This window comes from Lepisma saccharinum, chromosome 28 (assembly GCF_977018435.1).
Source record: "Lepisma saccharinum chromosome 28, izLepSacc3.1, whole genome shotgun sequence".
In the NCBI taxonomy this organism is placed as follows: domain Eukaryota; kingdom Metazoa; phylum Arthropoda; class Insecta; order Zygentoma; family Lepismatidae; genus Lepisma; species Lepisma saccharinum.
Window position 1 is genome coordinate 36,444,824 of NC_139256.1, and position 25,775 is coordinate 36,470,598.

Here is a 25,775-nt window from a genome sequence, read left to right on the forward strand (position 1 = left end):
GCTCTCGCACCCACCCAGCATCGTAGTGGGTATCTGGAGGAAAGTATGGGGGGTAAAGGCAGCCAGGGGCATGGAGCTGATCACATCACTCCCACCTTCAGCTGTGATCAAGAAAGTGTGGGGTCCTAACTCCACACCCCCTACATGCCTTTATGGCATGGTTCAAAGCACAGGGGAGCACTTTACTTTGCTGTCTTTTTTACTGAATGTCCATTGTTGTTAATGTCAATATATTTTGTTGCATTTACAATAAAATCTAATATTTCAAAGAAAGAAAACACAAAACACTTCATTGTGGATAGAGTAGTGGAATAGTTGAACCTTCTCAAACAATCCACGTGGGAGGTTTACAATTGAAATAGGGATTTTAAGAAGCCAGTTGAGTGTTTACTTTATAACTAGAAACACGGTTCTTCCTTGGATGATGAGGTGTGACTTTAGAAGTTAAGCACAGATGGTGGAACAGGCTCTAAGAAATTCATTATCTGCTATTCTTCTAAGGAAAATGTTTCATTTGTTTAAAGCATGTTTTGATCTTGATTAAAACACTATGCTTTAATTGTTTCTTTTGAAAAACACAATATTTGCCAACCTGTAGATACTTGAGTGTTAAAAACCAAAGGAACAGGAAACTCAATTACTAGGTCACATGGAAGTTTAATATTTTACAGCTCGGATGCCACATTACATCAATTTTAGAGTAGTTTAATTATTTGCTTTACCAACCACAAAAGTTTTCAAACCACTTCTTCAATGTTATGGATTGGAACACACAACCTTCCAAATTCAAGATGTATGAGGGTTGATCAGCATGCTCTGCCCCTGACCTAGTCTTTGCCACAGGGCCATTTCACTGCTCTTATTTTCCAGCATAGTACCCTGCAACTTCAATGCACTTTATCAATCGGTGCTCTAGGGCTTCAATTCCGGCCCGGGAAATCTTCCGACTGCAACTGAAACCATACGTTTACAGCATCAATCACTTCGAAATCGCTGCTGAAACTTCCCACGCAGGTAGTTTTTGAGTTTTTTTAACCATGTCATATTAGGGGACAGACTCTCCTACTGTCTTCCTTATGTCATTATAAATGTTCGTTTGTGACAGGTTTTTTTCAGCAAATATTTGATGACTGCACTAATAACCGTTTTCTCAATCTTCTTTGGAATGCTTACACCTGTCACACTTCAGTCACATGTAAAATAAAAAGCATGAGATCAAAGAAACTTGGTGGGTGTTTCTGACTAAAATAGACTATGCAACAAACATATTTTTTCCTCCAAGAACTGGACGTGTGTCAGGGGCAGAGAATATTGATGAACCCTTGTAATTGTGATAGCATAACAACATTGCAGCAAGTGACTAAATCCTTGCCCACGACATGCGAGGGTTATTTTTTAAGTAAGGTCCGTTTTGTAATACAAACGAAGCAAGTAAATGTTTTTCAAGAAACCATTTATTTTCTGAATTTACATACACTTCTCTTTCCTTGCCGGTTTAAAGATTTATCGTAACGAACTACGACTTTTTGGATACCCTCCTCATAGAACTCTGCCACCTGTGATGATAGCCAGTTATTCACGGTCATTTTCAGTTCGTCATCGGTGTCTAAACACTTGCCACCCAGGAAGGTCTTCAGATGCCAGAAGAGGTAGTAGTCGCTAAATGCAAGGTCTGTTTGTGAATACCGTTTGAAATTGCGTGTGAGCGTGGGAATGATTCCATGTGCAGGTTCCCAGCATTCTTTGAGAAGCATCATGGCAACTGCATTTTGGGACAGGCAGGTGTTTTGTTAGTGAACTTTTTGCCGCAAGGAACAACAATTAACTCAGCTTCCGTGAGTAACTGGCTATCATCACAGGCGGCAGAGTTCTATGAGGAGGGTATCCAAAAACTCTTAGTTTGTTACGATAAATGTTTAAACCACCAAGGAAATTATGTAGAAAAATAGAGAAGTGTATATAAATTCAGAAAATAAATGGTTTCTTGAAAAAACATTTACTTACTTCGTTTTTATTGCAAAACGGACCTTACTTAAAAAATAACCCTCGTATTTCCACATAATTAAAATAACTTAGAGGAATTATCCCATCATGCAATGATACTGTGGTACACCATATACAGATTGCACAAATTAGCCACAATGCCCAAGGTCCTTAGTTCAATTTCATAGCATGGTAATACGGCGTGTCCAGATATTATTCACCCATAAATGTTATCCATAATAAAACATTCCATGTAAGTGGAGTGGAGGTTGTTAGTATTAATATGAAGAACATCTCTTCCATGTACTTGGCAACACTCAGTAAAACAATGTATATGGCGATGATGTAGAAAAAGGCAATGTGTGTGTTGTGGTTGTGGGAAACAAAATCTCCTGATGCCCTGAATTTCTTTATGTGAGGTTATATGAAGGACATCGTCTACAGCAAGAAAGTTATGGACATGGTGGAAATGAAGTCTGGCATCGAGGAGGCTGTGGCATCAATCACCGTGGATATGATCCGCAACACGTGGAGTGAATTCATAAATGGACTTGAAAGCCAATCAGGGTGTCCATGTAGAGGTTTATTAATAATGAGTAGAGGCACATATAGTTGATAAATAAAAAAGCAAAATTTCGGTACAAAAAGAAGTCAATTTCGGGTTCAAAAGTGGTAAAAATAAAATAAAATTTCGCTGTTATAGCAGTGAAAAAGAGGTATAAAATGACATTTTGGTTTTAAAAAATGTGAATATAATCCCAAATTTGATTTAAAAACTGCATTTACTACACAAAATAAACATATCCCTTCTAATAGCACATTTATGTCATTACCAGAATATTACATTTATTCCTGTACGAAGGGGTCCATTTTTGCTTCTCGAATATTTAGAGCAGAATTAATCAATTGTCCGTGAATTGCATAACTCACAAGATAATTCTCTCTTCAGAAAGTGTCATGTTGGTAAATAAACTCTAAATTTCATGTTTAAGAGTCTATTTCGCATTTTGCAGTTGCATTCTTTCGTGACAAAACAGGGTAGAAAAATACACCTCACACCTTTCAGAAACATGAAAAATTAACATTACAATGTGTTATTTCATGTTTCGTGTTTTCGTCATAAACGAAATATGCATGCCTCTAATAATGAGAGATGTGTTCACTAAAATTCTTTGAGTTTCCGAGAAACTTTCTACAGTAAAGATATTTTGATCTGTTATAGGGTGAATAATTTATGGACACACTATAGATTTATTTTCAGAATATTATTTTCCAAACAACCCTCCTTGAAAATTTCTAGTATAAATGATATTACAGCTGTAAGTTCTGATCATACCTTGAACGTAAAAAAAGGAAAATACTTAGGATCCAAATCGCTGTCCGTTAGCTCTGACAATAGCTTTGGGGCGAGCGGTCCCATAATGCAAATGGCTGTGTACATTGACGTCACATCTGATATGGCCACAGAGCCATCGGTTGGCAGATGTCGTTGGATCCACACCTTGCATCTGTTTTGTTGGATTGTGGGAGCAATGAGCATGTAACTGAAACAGAACATAACCTTTCACTTATATATATATATATATTCTGATTATTTATTCTTACAACTATAAAATATTGTTGCTTCAGTTAAAGAAGTTCAAATTTCATGAAAAAAAGTTTTTTTTTTTTTTTTACTTTATCCTTCTAATTACTAATACAGGGTTTTCCAGAAGTCCTTGCCACATTTAAATTCACTATAACTTCGTAACAAACATAGATATTTAAATGAAATAAAGTTTGTACTGCACAGCAGTTTTTAAAGTTTTACCTGGCAACACTGCACATTGAGAGGATCACGTGACTGCAAGCAATTAGGTGATTCCAAGATGGCGTTGACTGAGGAGAAGGTGCAGTGTGTTCTGTGGTATGCAGAGATGAAATTGTGCATTCTGGTGCATGAAATCCAAACCCACAGGAGGAATAGCCCAAAAGTTGGTTGATTTGGTGTTTTAAGTCCACTTTATGCACAGTAAGGCTAATCGGGACTGGACCTACAGTTTAAAGTGGGATCCGAACCACTTGTACCTCCACCGGGTATCGAACCCGGGACCCCTTGATTACAAGGCGAAGACGCAACCACTGCACCATCGGGGAGGCCACAATAGCCCAAAAGTTAATGTGTGGTGTGCTATGTTGACGGATCTCCTAATCGGACCTTTCTTCTTAGAAGAAGATAATGTGACGGGTGCTACCTACCTCAACATGCTGCAGACGTTCCTCCTTCCCCAGCTGGTTGCACTTGCTATTAAGGATGACATGCACTTCCAGAAAGACCCACCCATTTTGCTCTTGCAATCAGGAACTTCCTGGATCAGGAATTTGGAAGCAGGTTAGTGTTGTGATTGAGCTGTATGATATTATGTATAATCATGATAAAGTTAAGCTATGAGGAAGAACAAATATGTTCAATACTCTGTTATTGATTACGATAGAGTTAGTTTAGTTTACTCGGACACCATGTTGTACATGTTGAAGTGAAAGGCTATTAAACCTTGTTTGTGTTTTTACGTACAGAATGTATTTTATTGTGTGTATCCATGTTTAATTTGTATCTAATCATTCTAACCATCCTAAACGTTTCAGGTGGATTGGCATCAGAGAACCCATATCATAGCCTGCAAGATCGTCAGACCTGACTCCGTGTTGCTTTTGGCTGTGGGGATATGGAAGTGTATGCAGAAAAGCCAAGAGATCTGGATGATCTCAAGGCAAAGATATCTGTAGTCATTGTGGGCATTTCGGCCGGCAGCACTGAAACGCCATTCTGGGTTTCAGGATGGTATTACAGAAATGCATGATGTGAATGGTACCCAGTTGGATGTGTAGCGATGAGGACGACAGACATGCCGAGTTGCCAGGCATAACTTTAAATACTGCTTTGAAGTACAAACTTTATTTCGCTGAAATATCCCTGTTCATTACAAAGTTATAGTGAATTTAAATGTGGGAAGAACTTTTGGAAAACCCTGTGCATGTTCTTGTTTTTACCAAACCATTATCCTCTGATTGATACTTGAACAAAACAAGTTACTGTACCCAACAAAACTATATCATCATTTGTCTCAGACGTAGAAAATGTTATTTAGAGTAGTATGCAAGTTCCAATTTCACACTAAAAGTCTGCACATTCAGACTAATACTGTCGGAAACAGCTTGGCATCTGTGGAGTAACATAATGTGTTATGTTTAAATGCAAATTTCGTTTTGTATAACAGGTTATTTCAAAGAAATAATATGTATTTTTCAAATCCTGTATATCTCCCATTCTTGAATACTGCTCTCCCATCTGGACTATGGCTTCTAAAACAAATCTTTCCAGGCTTGATTCTGTCCTCAGCTTTCTCCTCGCCATAAAATATCTTCTCTCAGACACCTCCAGATATTATGTCTATTTTGAACATCCAGTCACCACACACTCGTCACAAACTAGCAGACATGAAATTTTTGCATAAAATCATTAATGGCAAAAGTAAAACCGAATTCTTTGTCAACCAATTTCATCTACGAGTACCCGCCCGGCCAACCTGCAACGTAACGCTCTTTCACACATTCCCGCTACAAGGCTCTCTCTCCTGCAGCGGTCTCTTTACTATAGGCCCCCACTTATATAATAACCTGCCTGTAAATGTTGATATTTTCTTGTCAGAACACAGTTTCTGACAATCACTACGAATGTACATGTAACAATTTCTTTCTTTTCATCTGCCATCTTGTATTGTCTTGTTTTGTTGTTGTTATTTTCTTCTTGTTGCTACAGTTTCAGTATAAAGTGGTCTTTCAGTACTGTATCTGAAACTTTAAGTAAATAAATAAATGTACTGGAATAATACACAACTGTTAAAAACTAGGGCTGAACCGATGCTTTTACAGATTCTCACATATGCAGATGTGGGAAAACTGTAACAATTAAAAGTTGATAAAAATATCAATTCATATTAGTGGATAAGTATTCCACTCCAAGAATTACATCAAGAAATAAAATCTGTGCTATGTAATCACAAAATCCAGTTTTCCACAAAAAATGATGATGATAATGATGATGACAGAAGAAATTACTAATACAAAAACTTACTTCTTCACAATACCAGACTTTTTACTGGGCAGTGATTCCCTGCACAAAGGATTTTGATATCATATACAGGGTGAGCCTAAAAGCAATAGACAGTTTCAAAGTTTTACAGAAACCAGAGTTTTAACAACATGGCTGCAATACTATGTATCCCCAAAAGAAGTAGTCACACCATGTTAAATCACAAGCACACAGAAAGCCTTTTCTACCTAGCTAGCAGACATATTGCTCTACTGACATCAAGGGCACTCACGTGATGCTAACATCACGAAAACAAACTAAAACTGGAGGTCATAAACTTGAAGACTTTCTCTATAAAACAGTACTAAATGTGCTTTCTGATGTAACAAAAATACCGTGCGTCCATTTCGATCTGCAGCCGAGAGATCGGGAGAAACGTGGCGGGCGGCGCTGACGGAGGTGCCGACATTTGTGGCCTGTAATGCCCGCATATTTTTATGGACATATGCAGACATTTATATAAATATTGCAAAACTAGCACTAACCTGTGTTATAAGAGTTGTTCAAAGTGATGTCCACCTACATTCACACATTCCTGGTATCGTTTGATGAAATTTTGATTCACACGCAAAAGTTCTTCTTCCGTAATTCTGCCCTTATATTGTCTTTTAGTTCGTCAATGCTACGAGGGTTATTTCGGTAGACTCTATTTTTCAAGGTTCCCCACAAATAATAGTCACATACGGTAAGATCTGGCGAACGTGAAGGCCATAAACCTCTTGAAATTATTCTGTCATCAAACACCTCCCTTATAGCGTCCAAAGAATCAGCGGTGGTATGAGCTGTGGCCGAATCTTGTTGAAAATACCCATATTGTCTCTCATTATCTGATAACAACTGAAAAAACGGCGCGAGTATTTGTGTGCGGTACCTCTCTGAATTTATTGTGTCTTCAAAAAATATAGGCCCTATTATTCTTTTGGCACTTACAGCACACCACACACCAATTTTTGCATCGTGTAACGGAACTTCGTGTATTATTCGGGGATTTTCAGTGCTCCAGTATCTATTGTTCTGTGAACAAACATGACCACGCAAGTGAAACCATGCCTCATCCGAAAAAATTATTAACTGTGGATCAACAATACCATCTACAATATTCTGCAAAACCCAATTACAGAAATTTACTCTACTTACGTTGTCAGGGGGCCGTAATTCTTGCACTATAGAAACTCTGTACGGTTTTAATTTTAGTAGCTTAGTGGCTGTATGTGCTGATGATTTTGACACACCCATCTCCTGTGAAACACGGCGTAGAGGTTTGTTTGGAGAACGTTCTAACGCTGCACCAATTTCATCGAGTTTTGCTTCGGTTAGAATCCGTCGTTTTTGCTTAGGTGTTTTAAAATTTAACGATCCAGTTTCTCGTAATTTAAGGACAAGACGTCTAACCGTATCTCTATGTGGAGGTGAAACGCCTGGGAATTTCTGTACAAATTGCCTACACACGTCTCGACACGAGTCTGTTTTCACGTAAGTGTCATACATAAAAATTCTTTGTTCTAACGTGAACCTTGCAGCTGGCATTCCAATCGTCTGACTGACACAACACACATACACACTGCAATAACACAAACAAGTAACGGCAAGTAACCAAGAATAACACTCTTACACACAGTACGAAATTAACACGCTCTTGGTTTACATCTGCCTGCCACTATATTCACAGCTCTGTAGTCGCGAAGGAACAAAAAACTTGAGCTAGGAGATTTCGGATCGCAAGGAAGCTCACGAACACCATTAGCTTTTAACGGTTCGTCTGCAGCGTAATCTTGATACAGTGTTGCACATTCGAAACCTCCAAACGATCCCCATCGACACAAAACTCTTTCAAGGATATAAACTTAAGCAGGACGTTACTGGTCAAAACTATGATTAAAATGTTTTACAGAGTATTATCTGTGGCTCTTAATATAATTTCTAAAGCGTATTTATTTATAACACCATTAAGCCTTGTTTCCATGATTATGAAAAACTAAATATGCTGACCAAGGCAGTAATTTATTTTATTAAAAACATAAACTAAACGTAACGTTTCAACCTTCTAGCAAGGTCTTCTTCAGACTCTGTATCAAGTACAAAAGTAACAAGATACAAAAACAGGGCATTATATATACACAAACATTACTCCCTCCAGACTATTTAGAAAGTTGTTTGGAACTTTCTAGCAGGTGACTTTCACTTTCCAACTTCACTTTCACCTAAAAGGCTAAACATAATTACTTCCATATAGAATGTGGTTGGACTTTTAATCTCACCCTCTTTTCCCTTCATTTTTCTTCCTTCTCCTCTCCTCTTTCTCTCTTGTCCTTTCAACTCTTTCTAACATCTTCTTCCATTCTTTGTTTAACTTTAATCCCCCATTCCAGTTCATTGTGTCTTCTTCACCTTTCTTCTCTATTTCCTTGGCTTCCTTCCATTTTCTCACTAGCATTCTCTTCTCCCTTCCTATCTGCTTAGCCTCATCCCACTCTATGTCATGTCCTGTTTCTCTCGTGTGTTTAAATATTGCATTTCCTTCTCTCTTAAGTCGTACATCATCCCTATGTTGTTTCAACCTGTCTTTCAGCCTCTTTTTCGTTTCTCCTATGTACACACTCTGACATTCTTTAAATTTCACTTCGTAGATAATCCCTTCCTCTTCTGTTTTCCTTTTTCTTGTTTGCATTCATCACTATTCCTAAGATGCTTCTCCCTCCCTTCCTGTAAATTTTAATTCCCGCTTTCTTAAGCACTTTGCATATCTTTTCTGTGGTCTTCCCCATACTCCTTATTCCAAACCTTCTCTCTTTTTCTTTCTCTTCCTCTTCCAATTCTTCCCTGCCCGTTTTCTTCCTTCTTCTGTTTATGTCCAATCTATCCTGCTTCTCATAGCCATTCTGTTCCAGCTGTTTCCATAGGCTATTTATTTTGCCTTCTTTTTCACATTCTTTCATGCATATTTTCTTGATTCTGTCTTCCATATTCTTTATAAAATTTATTTTTGTCACCTCACTTACATCACTTCTTTTGTGGCAGAATACCCCTGCTGCACACTTCTTCTGATGCCAAGCGGTTTCAATTTCTTGCAGCAGGGGTATTCTGCCACAAAAGAAGTGATGTAAGTGAGGTGACAAAAATAAATTTTATAAAGAATATGGAAGACAGAATCAAGAAAATATGCATGAAAGAATGTGAAAAAGAAGGCAAAATAAATAGCCTATGGAAACAGCTGGAACAGAATGGCTATGAGAAGCAGGATAGATTGGACATAAACAGAAGAAGGAAGAAAACGGGCAGGGAAGAATTGGAAGAGGAAGAGAAAGAAAAAGAGAGAAGGTTTGGAATAAGGAGTATGGGGAAGACCACAGAAAAGATATGCAAAGTGCTTAAGAAAGCGGGAATTAAAACTTACAGGAAGGGAGGGAGAAGCATCTTAGGAATAGCGAGGAATGCAAACAAGAAAAAGGAAAACAGAGAAGAGGAAGGGATTATCTACGAAGTGAAATGTAAAGAATGTCAGAGTGTGTACATAGGAGAAACGAAAAAGAGGCTGAAAGACAGGTTGAAACAACATAGGGATGATGTACGACTTAAAGAGAGAAAGAAATGCAATATTTAAACACACGAGAGAAACAGGACATGACATAGAGTGGGATGAGGCTAAGCAGATAGGAAGGGAGAAGAGAATGCTAGTGAGAAAATGGAAGGAAGCCAAGGAAATAGAGAAGAAAGGTGAAGAAGACACAATGAACTGGAATGGGGGATTAAAGTTAAACAAAGAATGGAAGAAGATGTTAGAAAGAGTGGAAAGGACAAGAGAGAAAGAGGAGAGGAGAAGGAAGAAAAATGAAGGGAAAAGAGCGTGAGATTAAAAGTCCAACCACATTCTATATGGAAGTAATTGTGTTTAGCCTTTTAGGTGAAAGTGAAGTTGGAAAGTGAAAGTCACCTGCTAGAAAGTTCCAAACAACTTTCTAAATAGTCTGGAGGGAGTAATGTTTGTGTATATATAATGCCCTGTTTTTGTATCTTGTTACTTTTGTACTTGATACAGAGTCTGAAGAAGACCTTGCTAGAAGGTTGAAACGTTACGTTTAGTTTATGTTTTTAATAAAATAAATTACTGCCTTGGTCAGCATATTTAGTTTTTCGTATTTATTTGTGTATATAAGGGTGGAACTTGGAAGAATTACAGAAGAACTTTTGCGTGTTATAACACAGGTTAGTGCTCGTTTTGCAAGATGTCCACAAAAATAAGCGGGCATTACAGGCCTCAAATGTCGGCATCTCCGTCAGCGCCACCCGCCACGTTTCTCCCGATCTCTCGGCTGCAGATCGAAATGGACGCACTGTACTAAATGCTTTCTGATGTAACAAACAGTTTTTGATTTAAAGTGTTTAATCTGTCTATTTCTTTTAGGTTCACCCTATATTTTGCTCAGTTTTACCTTCATGGATTTAAAATGAAAAATCATTTCATAAAGAGTGTTCCTATACATTCTAGCAAAAAAATATTGAAAACTACAATATACAATATTTTGAATCAACTCACTGGTTTTCAGCTAGTCTAACCAGACTGCAATCATTTTCATATCCTCCGTTTACATTTTGAAAACCCGTGTGAATGATTCCCTCAACTGGAATATCAACATCATTGGAGCACAAATACTGCAGGCTGTTAACTACTTCTGTTCCTTTAGACTGGAATATACAAATTATTATATAAACGCAACGAACGAACCAGTCAATTAATTTAAGAAATACTTGATGGACAATTATTGTATAATACACTAGGGATGTGATGAAGCAGAAAATTTACCGATGCCGATGTACTCGTCGATAATTTTTGGAACCGATACCGATGCCGATATTTAACCGATTCTGATACATAAGATTATTAAACAGAAATGGGATGTTATTTTATGCATGACAAAAATAAATTTGGTATGTACATTTCTATAGCATATCATATGTATATACATATATATGTACATTTGCATCTACAAAAGGTTATGTGAACCTAGAGATTTAACATTAGTACACAAGCAGTTCTTTGAAATGCAAAAGGAATTCCTGTAATGCCAGATTCATTTTCAGAAATACGAGATTTGGAAGCATTTCAGGAAGTAACCTACTTCTTATCGCAAATCTGTTCAGCAACACTGAACACTCAATCACTGAATACTGATGCAGCAGGTATGCTCAAGTATTTTCTCAGCACTTGCTTCAGGTTTGAATATTCACTTTTGAATTTCCAATACAACAGCAGATTCTGGTTCAGCAATGTACTGTTTTATTTCCGATTTATATTTAGGTTGATCCTCTGAATGAGAGTTTGCAATAATTTTATTACAAAAACTCTACAATATTGACGAATCATGACCAAATTTTCAATAAATCTTACAAAACTAAAATCTAAAACTTATTAGAAGGTAAAACTCTAGTATAATCTGTACCGGTTTAAATATCGGATTTTTGACGATTCCGATACCGATGCCGATATGTCAATTTCGGCCGATTTTCATACATCTGTAATCGGCTTCGGCACATCCCTACTGTACACCTTGGTTTAGGAAAATAAATTTATAACAGCTGGCTTCTCTCTCTCTCTCTGTCAGACATAATTCATCAATAGGTAGATAAATTTCTCACTTTAAGGATAACACTGAAAACTTTTTTAAAAAAACACACAATTAAGTATGTATTAATATTTGGAATGGTTAAGCAGCCTGATTTTCAGTCTTTCAGAATCACAGAATAATGCAAATCTGGCTGTTTTGTCAGGTAACACAGAATTTCATACATAAACATGAAAAATGCTACAAAATATGGAATAGAATACAATACAATGGTATGATAATGTAACTACAGCTAAGCCCCGTGACAGGTTAAGTTTGCAGCAGGTTTTATGTATCAATCCACTCTATTGCGGCACTCAGCATCCCCGTGCCAGTCTCACCTTAACCGCTGAGCTGTTCATATCACAGACAGTGAGAAAATCCGCAGTATTGCAGCTGAACTATTTTCTGCGTGCACGTTTGGGTCTATATATGCGAAAAGTTGCTGCAAGGTTAACCTGTCGCGAGGCTTAGAAGATAAATATCTTTCAAAGAAAATGTGGATTTTGTCATTTGAAAAGGAAATGAAATTCAAATTTTGTGTTAAATGACCATATGTGTAGAACAGGCAACTTTATTACACAACTTTAGAAGTGAAATTATAATATTAAAATAGTTCTGTGATATTAATTTATTTATTATTTACATTGTTAATTCATATGTTATTCACATTAGGTACATAAAATTATCATTAAATTTTACAACGCTTGTAAAACTTTACACTTTATTGAATGTGTAGATGTGTGCGACTAGAAAAAAACACATGGAAGCATACATGCTATGCTTTTTCTTGTATGTACGCATTGCTTGCATTATAGAATTATTTTCCTGTAGTTTACGGTTATTACAAGCATAAGAAAACAGTTTTTCTTTGTGACGTTTCAGGAGAACACACGCTCCTTTCATCAGACATTTATTTTCATTTTGACTAAAGATACAGTTATAACAATGGTTAGTAATTTTTTAAACAAAAAGAATCCCTTATATAATGGATGTTGTCAATGTTACATTGTTGTAATATAGCAACTTAACAGTGAAAAAAGCAGTCTGTTTTATTTTTATTTCAGATTTTTTTTTGTTTTTTTAAAATTATGAATCCCAAATATCATCAGGTAATTCAAATTCATCATTGTTTTCACAAAGTCTCTTGATGTTATCTGTTACATTAAATTTTAAAGATGGTGGCATACTCCATTTTTGAAAAAGAAAACTCCATACTGGATCTATGTTACCATTTTCATTATTTAATTTATTCCAGTGTTCTTCTGCAATGAACGAAGCTTCCCAGACATTCAACTCTGTGTTTCCCGTTAATCTTTTTAAAACCCTTCTCTTTTTAATCAAATGCTTCTCTTCGATGATATGAGTTGACAAACCTGTTCTTGGGTTTAGATTTATAATGTCCAAATTGTGTTCGTGCCATGTTATTGCCATTTTCCTTGCTGTTTGTCCCACATAATCCTTTGAACATGAACAACTTATATTATACATTCCTGTGGTTTCCACATCTGGTAGAGAGTTTCTCATTTTGAATTCATTAAATGTACACCATCTTTAAAATTTAATGTAACAGAAAATATCAAGAGACTTTGTGAAAACAATGATGAATTTGAATTACCTGATGATATTTTGGATTCATAATTAAAAAAAAATAATAATAATAATAATCTGAAATAAAAATAAAACAGACTGCTTTTTTCACTGTTAAGTTGCTATATTACAACAATGTAACATTGACAACATCCATTATATAAGGGATTCTTTTTGTTTAAAAAATTACTAACCATTGTTATAACTGTATCTTTAGTCAAAATGAAAATAAATGTCTGATGAAAGTAGCGTGTGTTCTCCTGAAACGTCACAAAGAAAAACTGTTTTCTTATGCTTGTAATAACTGTAAACTACAGGAAAATAATACACGCTATGCACTTACCCAAAGATCTATTTTTGTAAATGACGAGTAATCGCTAAGACCCACTGCTTCCCTGCAAGCAGTGTATTCCTCTTTGACAAATTCAAACCACGGAGGCTTGCCAAAGGTGTTTGTGTACGCTATACGATAGGGACGGGAACCATCTGATTCTGAGTCTGACTCTAAAAAACAAAATCAATTGTTCACATTTTTTCATTTCCTTATTTACTACAAACAAAAATCTCTTCAAATACTTTACAATGGTATAACCTCAAATTTCACATTAAAAACTACATAATTTGATTTCACATCCAAAACTACACAAATCACATGGATATTTGAACCACCCTTTGATTATAAGCAAAATAATAATGAAAACATAATGAGAATTCAGCGTTTCAAGCATGGCTGAATGACAAGCAGGCTAACACAGTTCGTTGATCACAGTTCTGAAGATCTAGGTTCAACCCCTGTTAAGTGTGTTATTTCTCTATCTTCTATTGCATTAATAAAGATAATTAAACCATATTATAAGTTAATTCAAGAGGACACTTCTGAACTAGCAATTGCAAAAGTTTGACAAATTTCCGACAAAAATTACAACTGTCTTTGAGTATTTTGTATTTGCAAAATCTTTACAATTTCTCTTGCTTTTAATCTCGGTCATACTTGAAAGGGGTTTGAAACATTCTTGTGATGTTTCCTTCTTAGTGAAAAATGAATCTCATGTTTCTCAACGTAATAAAACACATAGATGGTATTTCAATTTTTTTTAAAAAAAAGGATAAAACATCTCTAGAAACAATGCTCCTGTTAAAAGCATTAACTTCATTTACATTAAAAACTTACAAATCAATTACCTGCAGTACTGTCTGGTTCAAACCAACTTGGTCTTTCGTAGCCCATTACTTGACCAAATACAGCCCCTGCTTCTCTCAGTTTTGGGTAAATTGGTGACATCCTGAGATTTCTTCCAGTTTGAAACTCGATGAAAGGGTATGGGAGACGATAGTGCATTCCTGGAATGGAATTAATAAAGACATTAAAATGAAAATGCGAATATTTCAGACATTACCTTATTACATTTGTTGTGCTTTTTGTAGTGTACATTCCTGTTCAGATAATGCTTTACATCTTATCAAGTGTGCTACTTTATCTGAACTAAAGAATACTAAAAGCCTGCTCCAACCCCAACAAAGAAAACAGAAAAAGATAATGATATGTCCAAGGTCTTTATTGTGTGCCTTCAAAATATCATAATTTTCAGGTACTCACGTTTTCCGCGAAGCTATTTTAGGTAATTTTATATCAATTTCGGTAGCCACTGCCACCATCCTCATTGGAATTTGTTGTGTTCTTGTCGAATTCCAAAGAGGATGGTGGCAGTGGCTACCGAAATTAATAGAAAATTGCATAAAATAGCCTCGTGGAAAACATGAGTACCTGAATTATCTATTAACGCATCTCTCATTCCCATAGTAATAAATCATAATTTTGTTAAAAATTAAGGATATAGATGAAAACTTGCCACTCTCTATGGTGGAGTGGTTAATACAGCATGCTGTGTTACGGTACCAGGGGTCCAGGTTCTTTGTGAGTGTCCCTTTATCAATTTCATCATTCATCCTCACTGTTAGAATTAGCGAAAAAAGCAACAGAGAAGTGATGTTAAATAACAAAAAAAAAAAAATCATAGATAAAAATCTATAGGGTATATAATGCACCATTCTATTTCTAGTTTAAAAAATATTACAGTTGTAACAATGGAAAGAATATATGAGTCATTCCATATGAAATCAACACAGCCCACAACCTGACCAACTCCGATTTTCATGAAATCTGGGGAGTTGAAACTATGCATGGAACTTAGTAACTACGAAAATTTTTAGTTTCGTGCATCTTGTAATTGTTAAATTATTCAAGGTCAAGTTCGCATAAATTGCCCTTTTTGAGCCCGCTTAGCTATACTAAATGTACTGTAACTCCGCCCCTATTTCGCCTAGGAAGCTCAAATAAAGTTTATTGTACAGGGAATTGAACAAGCTTTCCAGTGATATATAATAAGCCTACCTTTGGATAAAAATATAATTTTGTCACGTGACCTTGACTTATGACCTTGAATATCTCAAAACATGTCATCACCAAAAATCGTGAAAAAAATATATTTGGTCCGTCATACCATACTCTAAAACATATCAAAAAATCATTCTGGGACTGCAATGGGATCAGAAGATACAAATTAATATGTGTAACTATGTGACTGATAAAAGCCTCATTACATGAACTATGACGAGTCAAATGTCCCTTAACATCCCCCTACAAAATGTAAAGGAGTTATCCTGGTTATGAAAGAAATAGGTTAGGCACAGGGAGATTCCTAGCTGTGTGTGTCAAGCGCAGGTCCGGCATATTGTTGACCGCCAATATTGAATTCAACGCAAAAATTTCAAAGGAACGCAAAAATTTCAAAGGAACGCAAAAATTTCAAAGGAACGCAAAAATTTCAAAGGAAAGGGTGTGCTGTGAAATATAAAATCAGACTAGACTTTCACGAGAAATGAAGCGGCGAAGGTTTTTCCAATGTATTCCAACAAGATGCATGAAACTAAAAATTTTCGTCGTTACTAAGTTCCATGCATAGTTACAACTCCCCAAATTTCATGAATATCGGAGATGCTCAGGTTGGAAATTGATTATATCTGTGTTGATTTGGCATGGAATGACTCATATTTCTCTTGTAGTCTATGGTTATTACAAGCATAAAAACTAAAAATAAATGTCTGATGAAGGGAGCGTGTGTTCTCCTGAAACGTCACAATGAAAAACTGTGTTTTTATACTTGTAATAACGTAGACTACAAGAGAAATAATTCTACAATGCAAGCAAAGCATACAAGAAAAATTACGAAAGAATTTAACAAAAGCAAAAAGAAGCATTCATGGTGGTTGCGGTAAATGCGGTTTAAAATTACTTACGTGAAATTTAGAAGATTTCGCACTTCCGCATTGCACAATTTAATGGTTCAATCCTATTAATTTCGAAGATCCACTGCCTTCATTCACAAAAGGGTACGGCGTTTGAAGCGGAGATGGTACCGCGTCACTACATTGTTTGTTCCCGGGCGGCGGTGGTTGCGATTTTTCCCGTTCGGCAGCACTGGCGCGCGCATCTTGGTTTGCGTCGTCTGCTTCCTGTTGTCCGGTGGCGTTGTCAGTTGGGGGTTGGGGGGCTGGGCCGTGTTGCTCGGTAATGTGCCATTCCTGTTCCCCGCGTGGCTGGAGGGGGGTCGAGTATGTGCATAGCATCTTTTCTTTTTCAGGTCGGGGATCTTTCTGAGGACAGGGTGCCAAGTTGGGTGTGCTTGTCCATTGTCCAGGTTTAGTGCTGGTTTCTGCTGGATGATGGCATGGGTTTCTTTGATGGTGTTTTCTATGACAGAGCTGGTTGGGTGAAGTATGGATATGGAGGAGATGGTGTGGTTAGTGGAGTGGAGGTGTTGGGAGAGGCCTGATTTAGGTGTGTCGTTTTTGGCATCTTTTACATGCTCGTTAATCAGTTCTTGGACGGTGCGGATGGTTCTGCCAATGTAGGTGTTGTGGCATTGGCATGTGGTCTTGTATACACCGGGGGATGCAAGTTTGGGTAGGTAGTATCTCTTGAAGTTGGGTAGTGCCCTTCCGATTTGGGATATGGGTTTGTGTCTCGAAGCAAAAGAATTTGTCACCTCTTTTGTCAAAGCCGACAACTGCAAACTAGCCAGCATAGACGTAGTGGACATGTACTCCTCCATTCCGATCAGCCTTGCACTTGACTCCACCAGAACATGGCTACTCAGCAATAGCACGCCTCCATTTGTAACTGATGAAATCTGCAACCTTCTACAAGCCTGCCTCACCCACAACTATTTCCAGTTCGAGGACAGTTTCTTCCACCAGACAGGGGGCCTAGCGATGGGCAACCCCCTTTCTGCACCCCTATCCAACATAGTGCTGCATGTGGCCGAGAAGTCAATTTTCACCCAACCAGAATTTGCTCATATAAGACACAAAAGATATGCAGATGACACCATAGTCATTTACAAACAGGAAGAGGACCTAACCCATCTCCTAACTGCCCTCAATAACATACATCCCAACATAAACTTCACCGTTGAAAGGGAACAAAATGGCCACCTCAACTTTCTCAACCTCAGCATCCGACGACTCCAAGACAAGTTCGTCACATCCGTATACAGGAAACCAGGTTCGGGCACCCAGTATATCCATGCAAAATCCAACCACCCACCAAAACAGAAAGCTGGAGTATGGATGAACTTTTACAGAAGAGCCTTCACACACAGCTGCACAGAAGATGACCTGCAAGATGAAATAGCGTGCGTAACGGAAATAGGCCTAAACAACGGTTACACCGAGTGCCAACTATCCATGTGGTGCGCAAAAACAGAAGCCCAGTTCAGACACCCAAGAAACAGAGATAACCCGAACCAAAATCCTAAACCCAAATGGATCGCCTTTCCTTACCACCCCACCACATCTGGAAAATTTGCCAAGGCCCTCAAACCTTTCAACATCCGAGTAGCACACAAACCCATATCCCAAATCGGAAGGGCACTACCCAACTTCAAGAGATACTACCTACCCAAACTTGCATCCCCCGGTGTATACAAGACCACATGCCAATGCCACAACACCTACATTGGCAGAACCATCCGCTCCGTCCAAGAACGGATTAACGAGCATGTAAAAGATGCCAAAAACGACACACCTAAATCAGGCCTCTCCCAACACCTCCACTCCACTAACCACACCATCTCCTCCATATCCATACTTCACCCAACCAGCTCTGTCATAGAAAACACCATCAAAGAAACCCATGCCATCATCCAGCAGAAACCAGCACTAAACCTGGACAATGGACAAGCACACCCAACTTGGCACCCTGTCCTCAGAAAGATCCCCGACCTGAAAAAGAAAATATGCTATGCACATACTCGACCCCCCTCCAGCCACGCGGGGAACAGGAATGGCACATTACCGAGCAACACGGCCCAGCCCCCCAACCCCCAACTGACAACGCCACCGGACAACAGGAAGCAGACGACGCAAACCAAGATGCGCGCGCCAGTGCTGCCGAACGGGAAAAATCGCAACCACCGCCACCCGGGAACAAACAATGTAGTGACGCGGTACCATCTCCGCTTCAAACGCCGTACCCTTTTGTGAATCAAGACAGTGGATCTTCGAAATTAATAGGATTGAACCATTAAATTGTGCAATGCGGAAGTGCGAAATCTTCTAAATTTCACGTAAGTAAAAAGAAGCAGTTATACAATAAATTCTGTGAATAAAATTACATTGTTTGAACCAAACAATTTAATTGCAAAAAAAGCAATTGTTATTATTTTTAAAATTAAGTTGCTGTCAAATTTTAATTATGGAACTCAAATATCATCAGATAATTCAAAACCCTCCTCCTTTCTACAAAGATTCTTGATCTCTTCCGTAGGATTAAATTTCAAAGGAGGTGGCTTATTGTTACTGGATACACTCAAGAGTGACCCACCTGGTACTTCCCTGACACGATCCCTGAGGAACTTTCTGTTGTTGTGAAGTCCAAGGAATCTGACAATGTCCAGTTCGTAGACATCAAAAGGAGAGTATCCATTGACGATCCATTCTGCGGTCACTTTCCCCACTCCACCTGCTGCTGAAATGCCCACCGTCTTCATTCCAGCAGCGACAAAGTAATTCCCTATCTGCAAACAAAATAAATAAATAAAAAATGAATCAAATGGTGTTGCAATAAAATATATTTTTTTAAATAGTGACTGATACATATGGAAAAGATATATAGGGTGTTTCACTGGCTCTTGGTTCCTGATTTTCGCTTATAAAAATCAAACTATTGGTCATAATGCAATGAAATTTGCTACGGACATGCCTTGGTGTGTGAGAAACATGGTGACATCATGTGTGTCATTGTAGATGGCACCACAGTCTCTCTAGTCCTTGCGTGAGCATGCAGCAATGTTTGGGCGATTCAGCCATTAACAATTTATTGCACAGTTTGGGGTCCGGAAAATGCCTGCAATTTCTTCCATTCAATATTTGGTGAAGAAACTGGAAACAACAGGAACATTGTTGGAGGTGCATGAAGGAGAACATCCAAAACTGCCAGAAGCAACAGTGCAGGAAATGTAAAACAGATTACTGGCATCAAAAAAGAAGTCTTTCCGTAGACTGTCGCAGGAAATGCGAGTTTCCACAAGCACATGTCCATGAGCTGCCAAAAAAGCAAAGCTGTATGCATATTGTGTTACTGCTGTGCAATTGCAGCCTCCCAACAAAGTGAAAAGAGTCAATTAAGATACCACTTCCAACACATGCTGTGACGTCACCATGTTTCTCACACACCAAGGTATGTCTGTAGCAAATTTCATTACATTATGACAAATAGTTTAATATTTACAAGCAAAAATCAGGGGCCGAGAGCGAGTGAAACACCTTGTACGTTAGTCAACTTTTTATACTCATCGAACCTCCCCGATGGCGCAGTGGTAGCATCGTTGCCTTGTAATCAAGGGGTCCCGGGTTCGATACCTGGTGGAGGCATATAGAGGTTCGGATCCCACTTTAAACTGTAGGTCCAGTCTCTATTAGCCTTACTGTGCACCAAATCAATCAATCATTATACTCCTTGATTATGACACAATAATGACTTCTTAATCAAGGAGGTCTAAGCAAGAACTGCATTTCAAAATACACAAAGTGCAAGAAACTAATAAACAATGTTAGTACTACAGAGAAAACAAGAAAATGCATTGAAAATTTAATCCCCATTTAAATCAAAGACGTTAAAGATATATTTATTAAACAAAATTGAGAATCTCGTCGATGGCATAGCTGTAATGTCATCGCCTTATAATCAATAATATCTTAATATATCACTAATCTTTAATATCTGTAGTAGAGGTACATAGTGGTTTGGATCCCACTCTAAACTGTAGGACCAATACCGATTAGCCTATCTGTGCATAAAGTGCATAAAACTTTACACTTAATAAAATTCGTGTGGACCATTATGAAATTTTTGCCGATAGCCACAAGGTACCGATATAAAATTCACTAATACCAATAACAGATATAGGGTGTCTATAATTTTGTAAAAACAAAATTTCCTAACATATCAGTTTTTTCCAGACCAGGAACCAAAATTTCCCAGGTTAAAGCCATTAGGGCAATTCATATATAGAAGGTAATTTATTTTAGCTAGTATCACACTTAGAGTCCTACTTAACCAAGTTTTTTTTTTTTTTGATATTCACTTCACATGTAAAAAGTCATAATAGAAGGACTGACCTATGATTAACAAAGAATATTTTTTATAAAAAATCATAATGATAGCATAAGTACATAAATGGTAAAAATTAGTAATAAAATCTGTATTAATTCTAATATCAACCAAACACACAAAAAAAAATTGCAACAAGAAAGTGGGATTCCAATAGTCACTTACTGTAGTAAATTTCTAAATGAAGTTCAAAACATGATATTTTTCTAGAGTTGTAATTATCAGTAACATTCAGAATATCACATTGAAGTATGGTGTGGTCATAATAATTTAAAATTTTTTGTTTGTCCTTTGTATCCTTTATTCAAAAAACTACTTTTAGAGCACTCTACAAAAATGCTGATTTTTCCAGAAACAAGTAAATTTCCCTGAAATTTCCAGAACAAATAAATTCCATGACTTTTCCAGGAAGATCCAGGTTTTCCAGACTGGTGTCTACTATTTTGTAAAAACAAAATTCCCTGATTTTCCAGATTTTCCAGACTAAAAACCAAAATTTTTCAGAGCAATTGATACATATAATGGACATTTCCACTCAATTTTTTTACAACAATTTTAAAAATTACACCCTGGAAAAATGACCCCTGCAAGTTCTCGCGTTTCTCTGCATCCAGTTTAAGGCAGAAACGAGACTTCCAAAGTTGCGAGGCTAGCGTTGCGCTGAAAACACGCCGCCGCCATGTTACTACGTCACTCCTTAGGGAGAGCTCGTTTGTCGTCTGCTTCGAGCGTCCAGTTCCGGATGGGTAGCCCACGGTGAGCGAACACGTGCAGCAGTTTTACAAATCTGTACCGATTTAAATAATGGAAGAAGGGGCGATAGGAGAAAGGAAAGCTATGCTTTGTAATGATCATTCTTCTATGAAATATGCTGCTCACGTGGAAGATAAATGAAAGGGTTCAGCTGCGTGTGTGTTCTCAGGCCATACGAAAAATATTGCTTATAAAATTGGTTGCTGACCAGACACTCAAAAATATTTTTTAAACTTATATTTATCGAAATTTACCGTAAGCTATGTAGTTCAAAATAAGAATTTTCACATTCTTCACTTTATTTATAAAGCCTATTTAACTTTCTTTTGCATAAAGCAATTTCAGTTTGTGTTCTATTTCTGTTGCGCAAATTATGATCAAATATTTTTGTGCAGATAAGAGAAAATACATTAGTTGCACAGTACATATCTATACTTAGTTTATGTATAATTATTACAAGAAAATAATATGTATAACCAAGGGCGTATTTAAGAGGGATTCGACGGGTATGATTTTTGGTTCAAATGGTTTTTTTTGGTTCAACAAAATTGCCAGAGTTACCTGTTCTATCCACTTGTTCATAAAAATTTCTTTGGACTTATTTCATTCTCTTAAATTAGAGACGAATAGGACGGGATACGGATGGGAAGGAAATTTCGTAATTCCACACATCAGATGGGACTGCAGACCAATGTCTACAATTTCCTGATAGTTTCGTAATTTCTGCGATAAGAAACTGCATTGAGACTGTCAAATCAGTAATTTTTTCCCCCTCGAGTCATCTTAAAGGTTCTTTAAAATGCAGTGACACAAGATGAACAGAAAAGTATCAATACTAGCGTGACTTCGTGACTACATACACACAACCTTGTCGGGTCCAGCACCCCCTGGACTATGACTGCCTGGAAACAGCAGGTGTTGTTGGCACTAAAAGGTCCTGCACCACGGCCGTGCGGTCTAAGGTGCCAGGCTTTGGGCTCAGGCTACAGGATGCATGTTTGTTCAAGTCTCCTGGGTGGAACTTTTCTCCTGAGATTTGAGGCACTGTATGGGACCATTAACCACCCACCATCGGAACGAAATTGCAGAGCTACAAATGAGTAGCATAACCCGGATATGGAAACCTACAGAAACGACTGCAGGTTCATCGTGCTGACCACACGTCACCCCGTAACTGATTAGATGATCGCTTATCTCTGCTGGGGCATGTGGTAGTGAGGCTGGCAGTCAGCATGTAGGCTCTGGCCCTCAAGGGCTGTTGCATCACCAGTTACCATTATTATTAGTTATAAACAGAAACAATTGCAGAATGTTACAGGTTGTTTGCAGAAATATTGGAACAGTGAGTATCAGTAAATTAACCGATATGACTTCATTAGCTGATATCACAATTACTGGAATAAATTTGGAGGATACACTGACCTCTGTGGCTTCACCAATGACCCACTTGCAGTCTGGAGAGAAAGCTTCCGGTCCGTTGCACAACCTCTCAAGCACTGCACTGCCCAGGGAAGGTACCCGGTGGAGCATCTGCTCAAGCAGGACATGGAAGTGGTCCCAGTCCTCTCCCTGCAGACGTTCTGCACTTGTCGCTGGAATTAGTAAACCTGTCTGTGAGGCCAACTAGATAAACTGTAATTTACTGTACACACAAAATCAAATGCAGTAATGAAATCTATTTCTAACCAGGGTTATGCCTATAATACAGGGTGAGTCAGAAATATGACTACACGTTTAAATTAAATGTAGTGTGTTACTGTACAATGTAGAGGGGAATGGTGTATTAAACTTGAAACTTTGTTTTTTCATTTCAGACAAGTCTCTCGCTGTTGACCTTATGTCATTAGCTAAGATGGCGCTGAACATGCAGCAGCAAGTTAGAGTTGCAGAGTTATGGGCAATTGCATACCAGAATGATCGTGAGGCTGCGAGACTGGCGAGACGTGATTTTAATGTAACATTGTTGCCATCGTGGGAACATACTGTAGGAAAATGGAGAAAACAACTGCTTACATCAAATTATTGTTTAAGTCCATTGCTGTGCACACAGCTCTCACAATCATTCTGGTATGCAATTGGCCAAGATGCTGCAACTGTAACAGTGACATCTGGCTAATGACATAAGCTCAGCATTGGGATGCTTATCTAAAATGTAAAAATGAAGTTTCAGGTTTAATATACCAGGTTGAGTCAAAAGATCGTTCGTTTTTTCACACTGAAAAAAATGGAGCCGGAGAAAATGCCTGGAAAGCAAGCAGTGGGCACATGGCGTGCACACCCCCTGGTACATACATTCACATAGGCACAACACATTTCGACAAGGCATAGTGCAATTATGGCGGTCCGTCATGGAAGTCGACAATTTGACTGTGCGTATCTTGTTACGACGTTATTGGGAAAAAGGGGTGAAAGCTGCGAGGGAAACTTGTGTGGTGGAAGGTGAGGGCACAGTGAACATTAGGACAGCACAGAAATGGTTCAAGCAGTTCTCGTCTGGGGCATGGGGTGCGGAAGACAAGCCTCGATGTGGGAGACCAGGTGCCATGGATGCAGATGCCCTACTACAGCACATCTCCATCTGTGAACAATTGCTTCAAAATCCACGGGACAACAGGTTTTTGCATCGAATTGTCAAAGGTGACGAAAAGTAGAGCTTCCCACGATATTCAGCAGTGAGCAGTGGTTTTGGCCACGGCAAGAAGCAATGACACTTGTTCAAAGAGGACGGTTTGAAAAGAAGGACATGCTGTGTACAAGGGTCGTTCAAGGTTGACCGGGATTTTCATACGTAAAAAATCGATGAATAGCTGGATCATGATGAAACGTGCGGGTGACATAATGTATTCCTTCGCGAGTAACTAGCGCCCGGCATGACGTATTTCGCGCCTGCGCAGCAGTTGCAGCGAACATGGCAGCAAGCAGTGTGTCTGTGGCTGTGGAGCAGCGGTGTGTAATCAAATTTCTCGTGAAGGAGAAAGTGAAACCAGCTGAGATTTTCAGACGATTGCAAGCACAGTATGGTGAACAAACAATGTCGCGGACAAGAGTGTACGAATAGTGTGAGCAGTTTCGTGAAGGACGGGAGCTGGTGACAAATGAAGCGCATGGACACATTCGCCCGACTGCAGTCACACCAGTGAATATCGCACGTGTTGAGCAAATGATTCTTGAGAACCGGCGACTAACAGTGCGGGATATTGCTGCCGAGGTGAATATCAGTGTTGGGAGTGTTGAGACAATCATTCACGACCACTTACACTTCCGCAAAATCTGTGCAAGGTGGGTTCCCCGCCAGCTGACATTCGATCAGAAGTGGACACGCAGGACGGTCTGTGAACAGCTTCTGAATCGGTTTCGAGCAGAAGGTGATGAATTGTTGCAATCCATCATCATGTGTGATGAAACATGGTTGCACAATTCAACCCCCAGAGACCAAAAGATGCAGCATGGAGTGGCGGCGTAAAGGTTCCCCGCCCCCCAAGAAAAACAAAACGCAGCCGCCCGCGGGAAAGATCATGGCAAGTGTCTTCTGGAACATGTGAATTTTCTGGACAAAGGGAGCATGATTAATGCCCAGTATTACTCCACATTGTTGAGTGGTGCTCTACGAAAGTCCATTCGCAAGAAAAGACCTGGGATGTTGTCTGGAAATGTCATTCTTCTCCATGACAATGCCCACCCTCACACGGCCAATGTGACAACAACAACTCTGGCCGACATGCGCTGGGAAGTTCTGCCCCATCCCCCCTACAGTCCGGATTTAGCCCTCAGTGATTATCATTTGTTTGCACCCCTTAAAGACCATCTGGGAGGGAAGAAATTCACGACAGACGAAGCACTGCGGAGCGATGTCCTCCAGTGGCTACGACAACAACCAAGTTCTTTCTACACCAAAGGAATTCGGGAGCTGCCAGAACGATGGCAACGGTGCCTCGGCGCGCACGGAGAATACTTTGAAAAACTGACACAGTTTGGTGTTTCTTCTGCTACCTATTTCCTCTGCAGAAATAAAAGTCCCGGTCAACCTTGAACGACCCTTGTATAT

The 25,775-nt window shown here is 38.5% G+C and overlaps 1 protein-coding gene across 3 annotated transcripts in view; it reads right to left on the bottom strand.

Annotated features, from left to right (window-relative positions):
- LOC145980558 (pyruvate dehydrogenase phosphatase regulatory subunit, mitochondrial) overlaps positions 1 to 25,775 on the bottom strand; it is a 70,520-nt gene that overhangs the window by 19,312 nt on the left and 25,433 nt on the right. For all 3 annotated transcript variants that reach the window (XM_083113581.1, XM_083113583.1, XM_083113584.1), the window contains exons 7-12: positions 23,153 to 23,322; positions 19,190 to 19,382; positions 14,488 to 14,646; positions 13,649 to 13,809; positions 10,650 to 10,798; positions 3,320 to 3,527 (exon numbers count right to left, since the gene is read on the bottom strand). In XM_083113581.1, the coding sequence (XP_082969707.1) occupies positions 3,320 to 3,527; positions 10,650 to 10,798; positions 13,649 to 13,809; positions 14,488 to 14,646; positions 19,190 to 19,382; positions 23,153 to 23,322 (1,040 nt within the window). The remainder of the gene's footprint in view (positions 1 to 3,319; positions 3,528 to 10,649; positions 10,799 to 13,648; positions 13,810 to 14,487; positions 14,647 to 19,189; positions 19,383 to 23,152; positions 23,323 to 25,775) is intronic.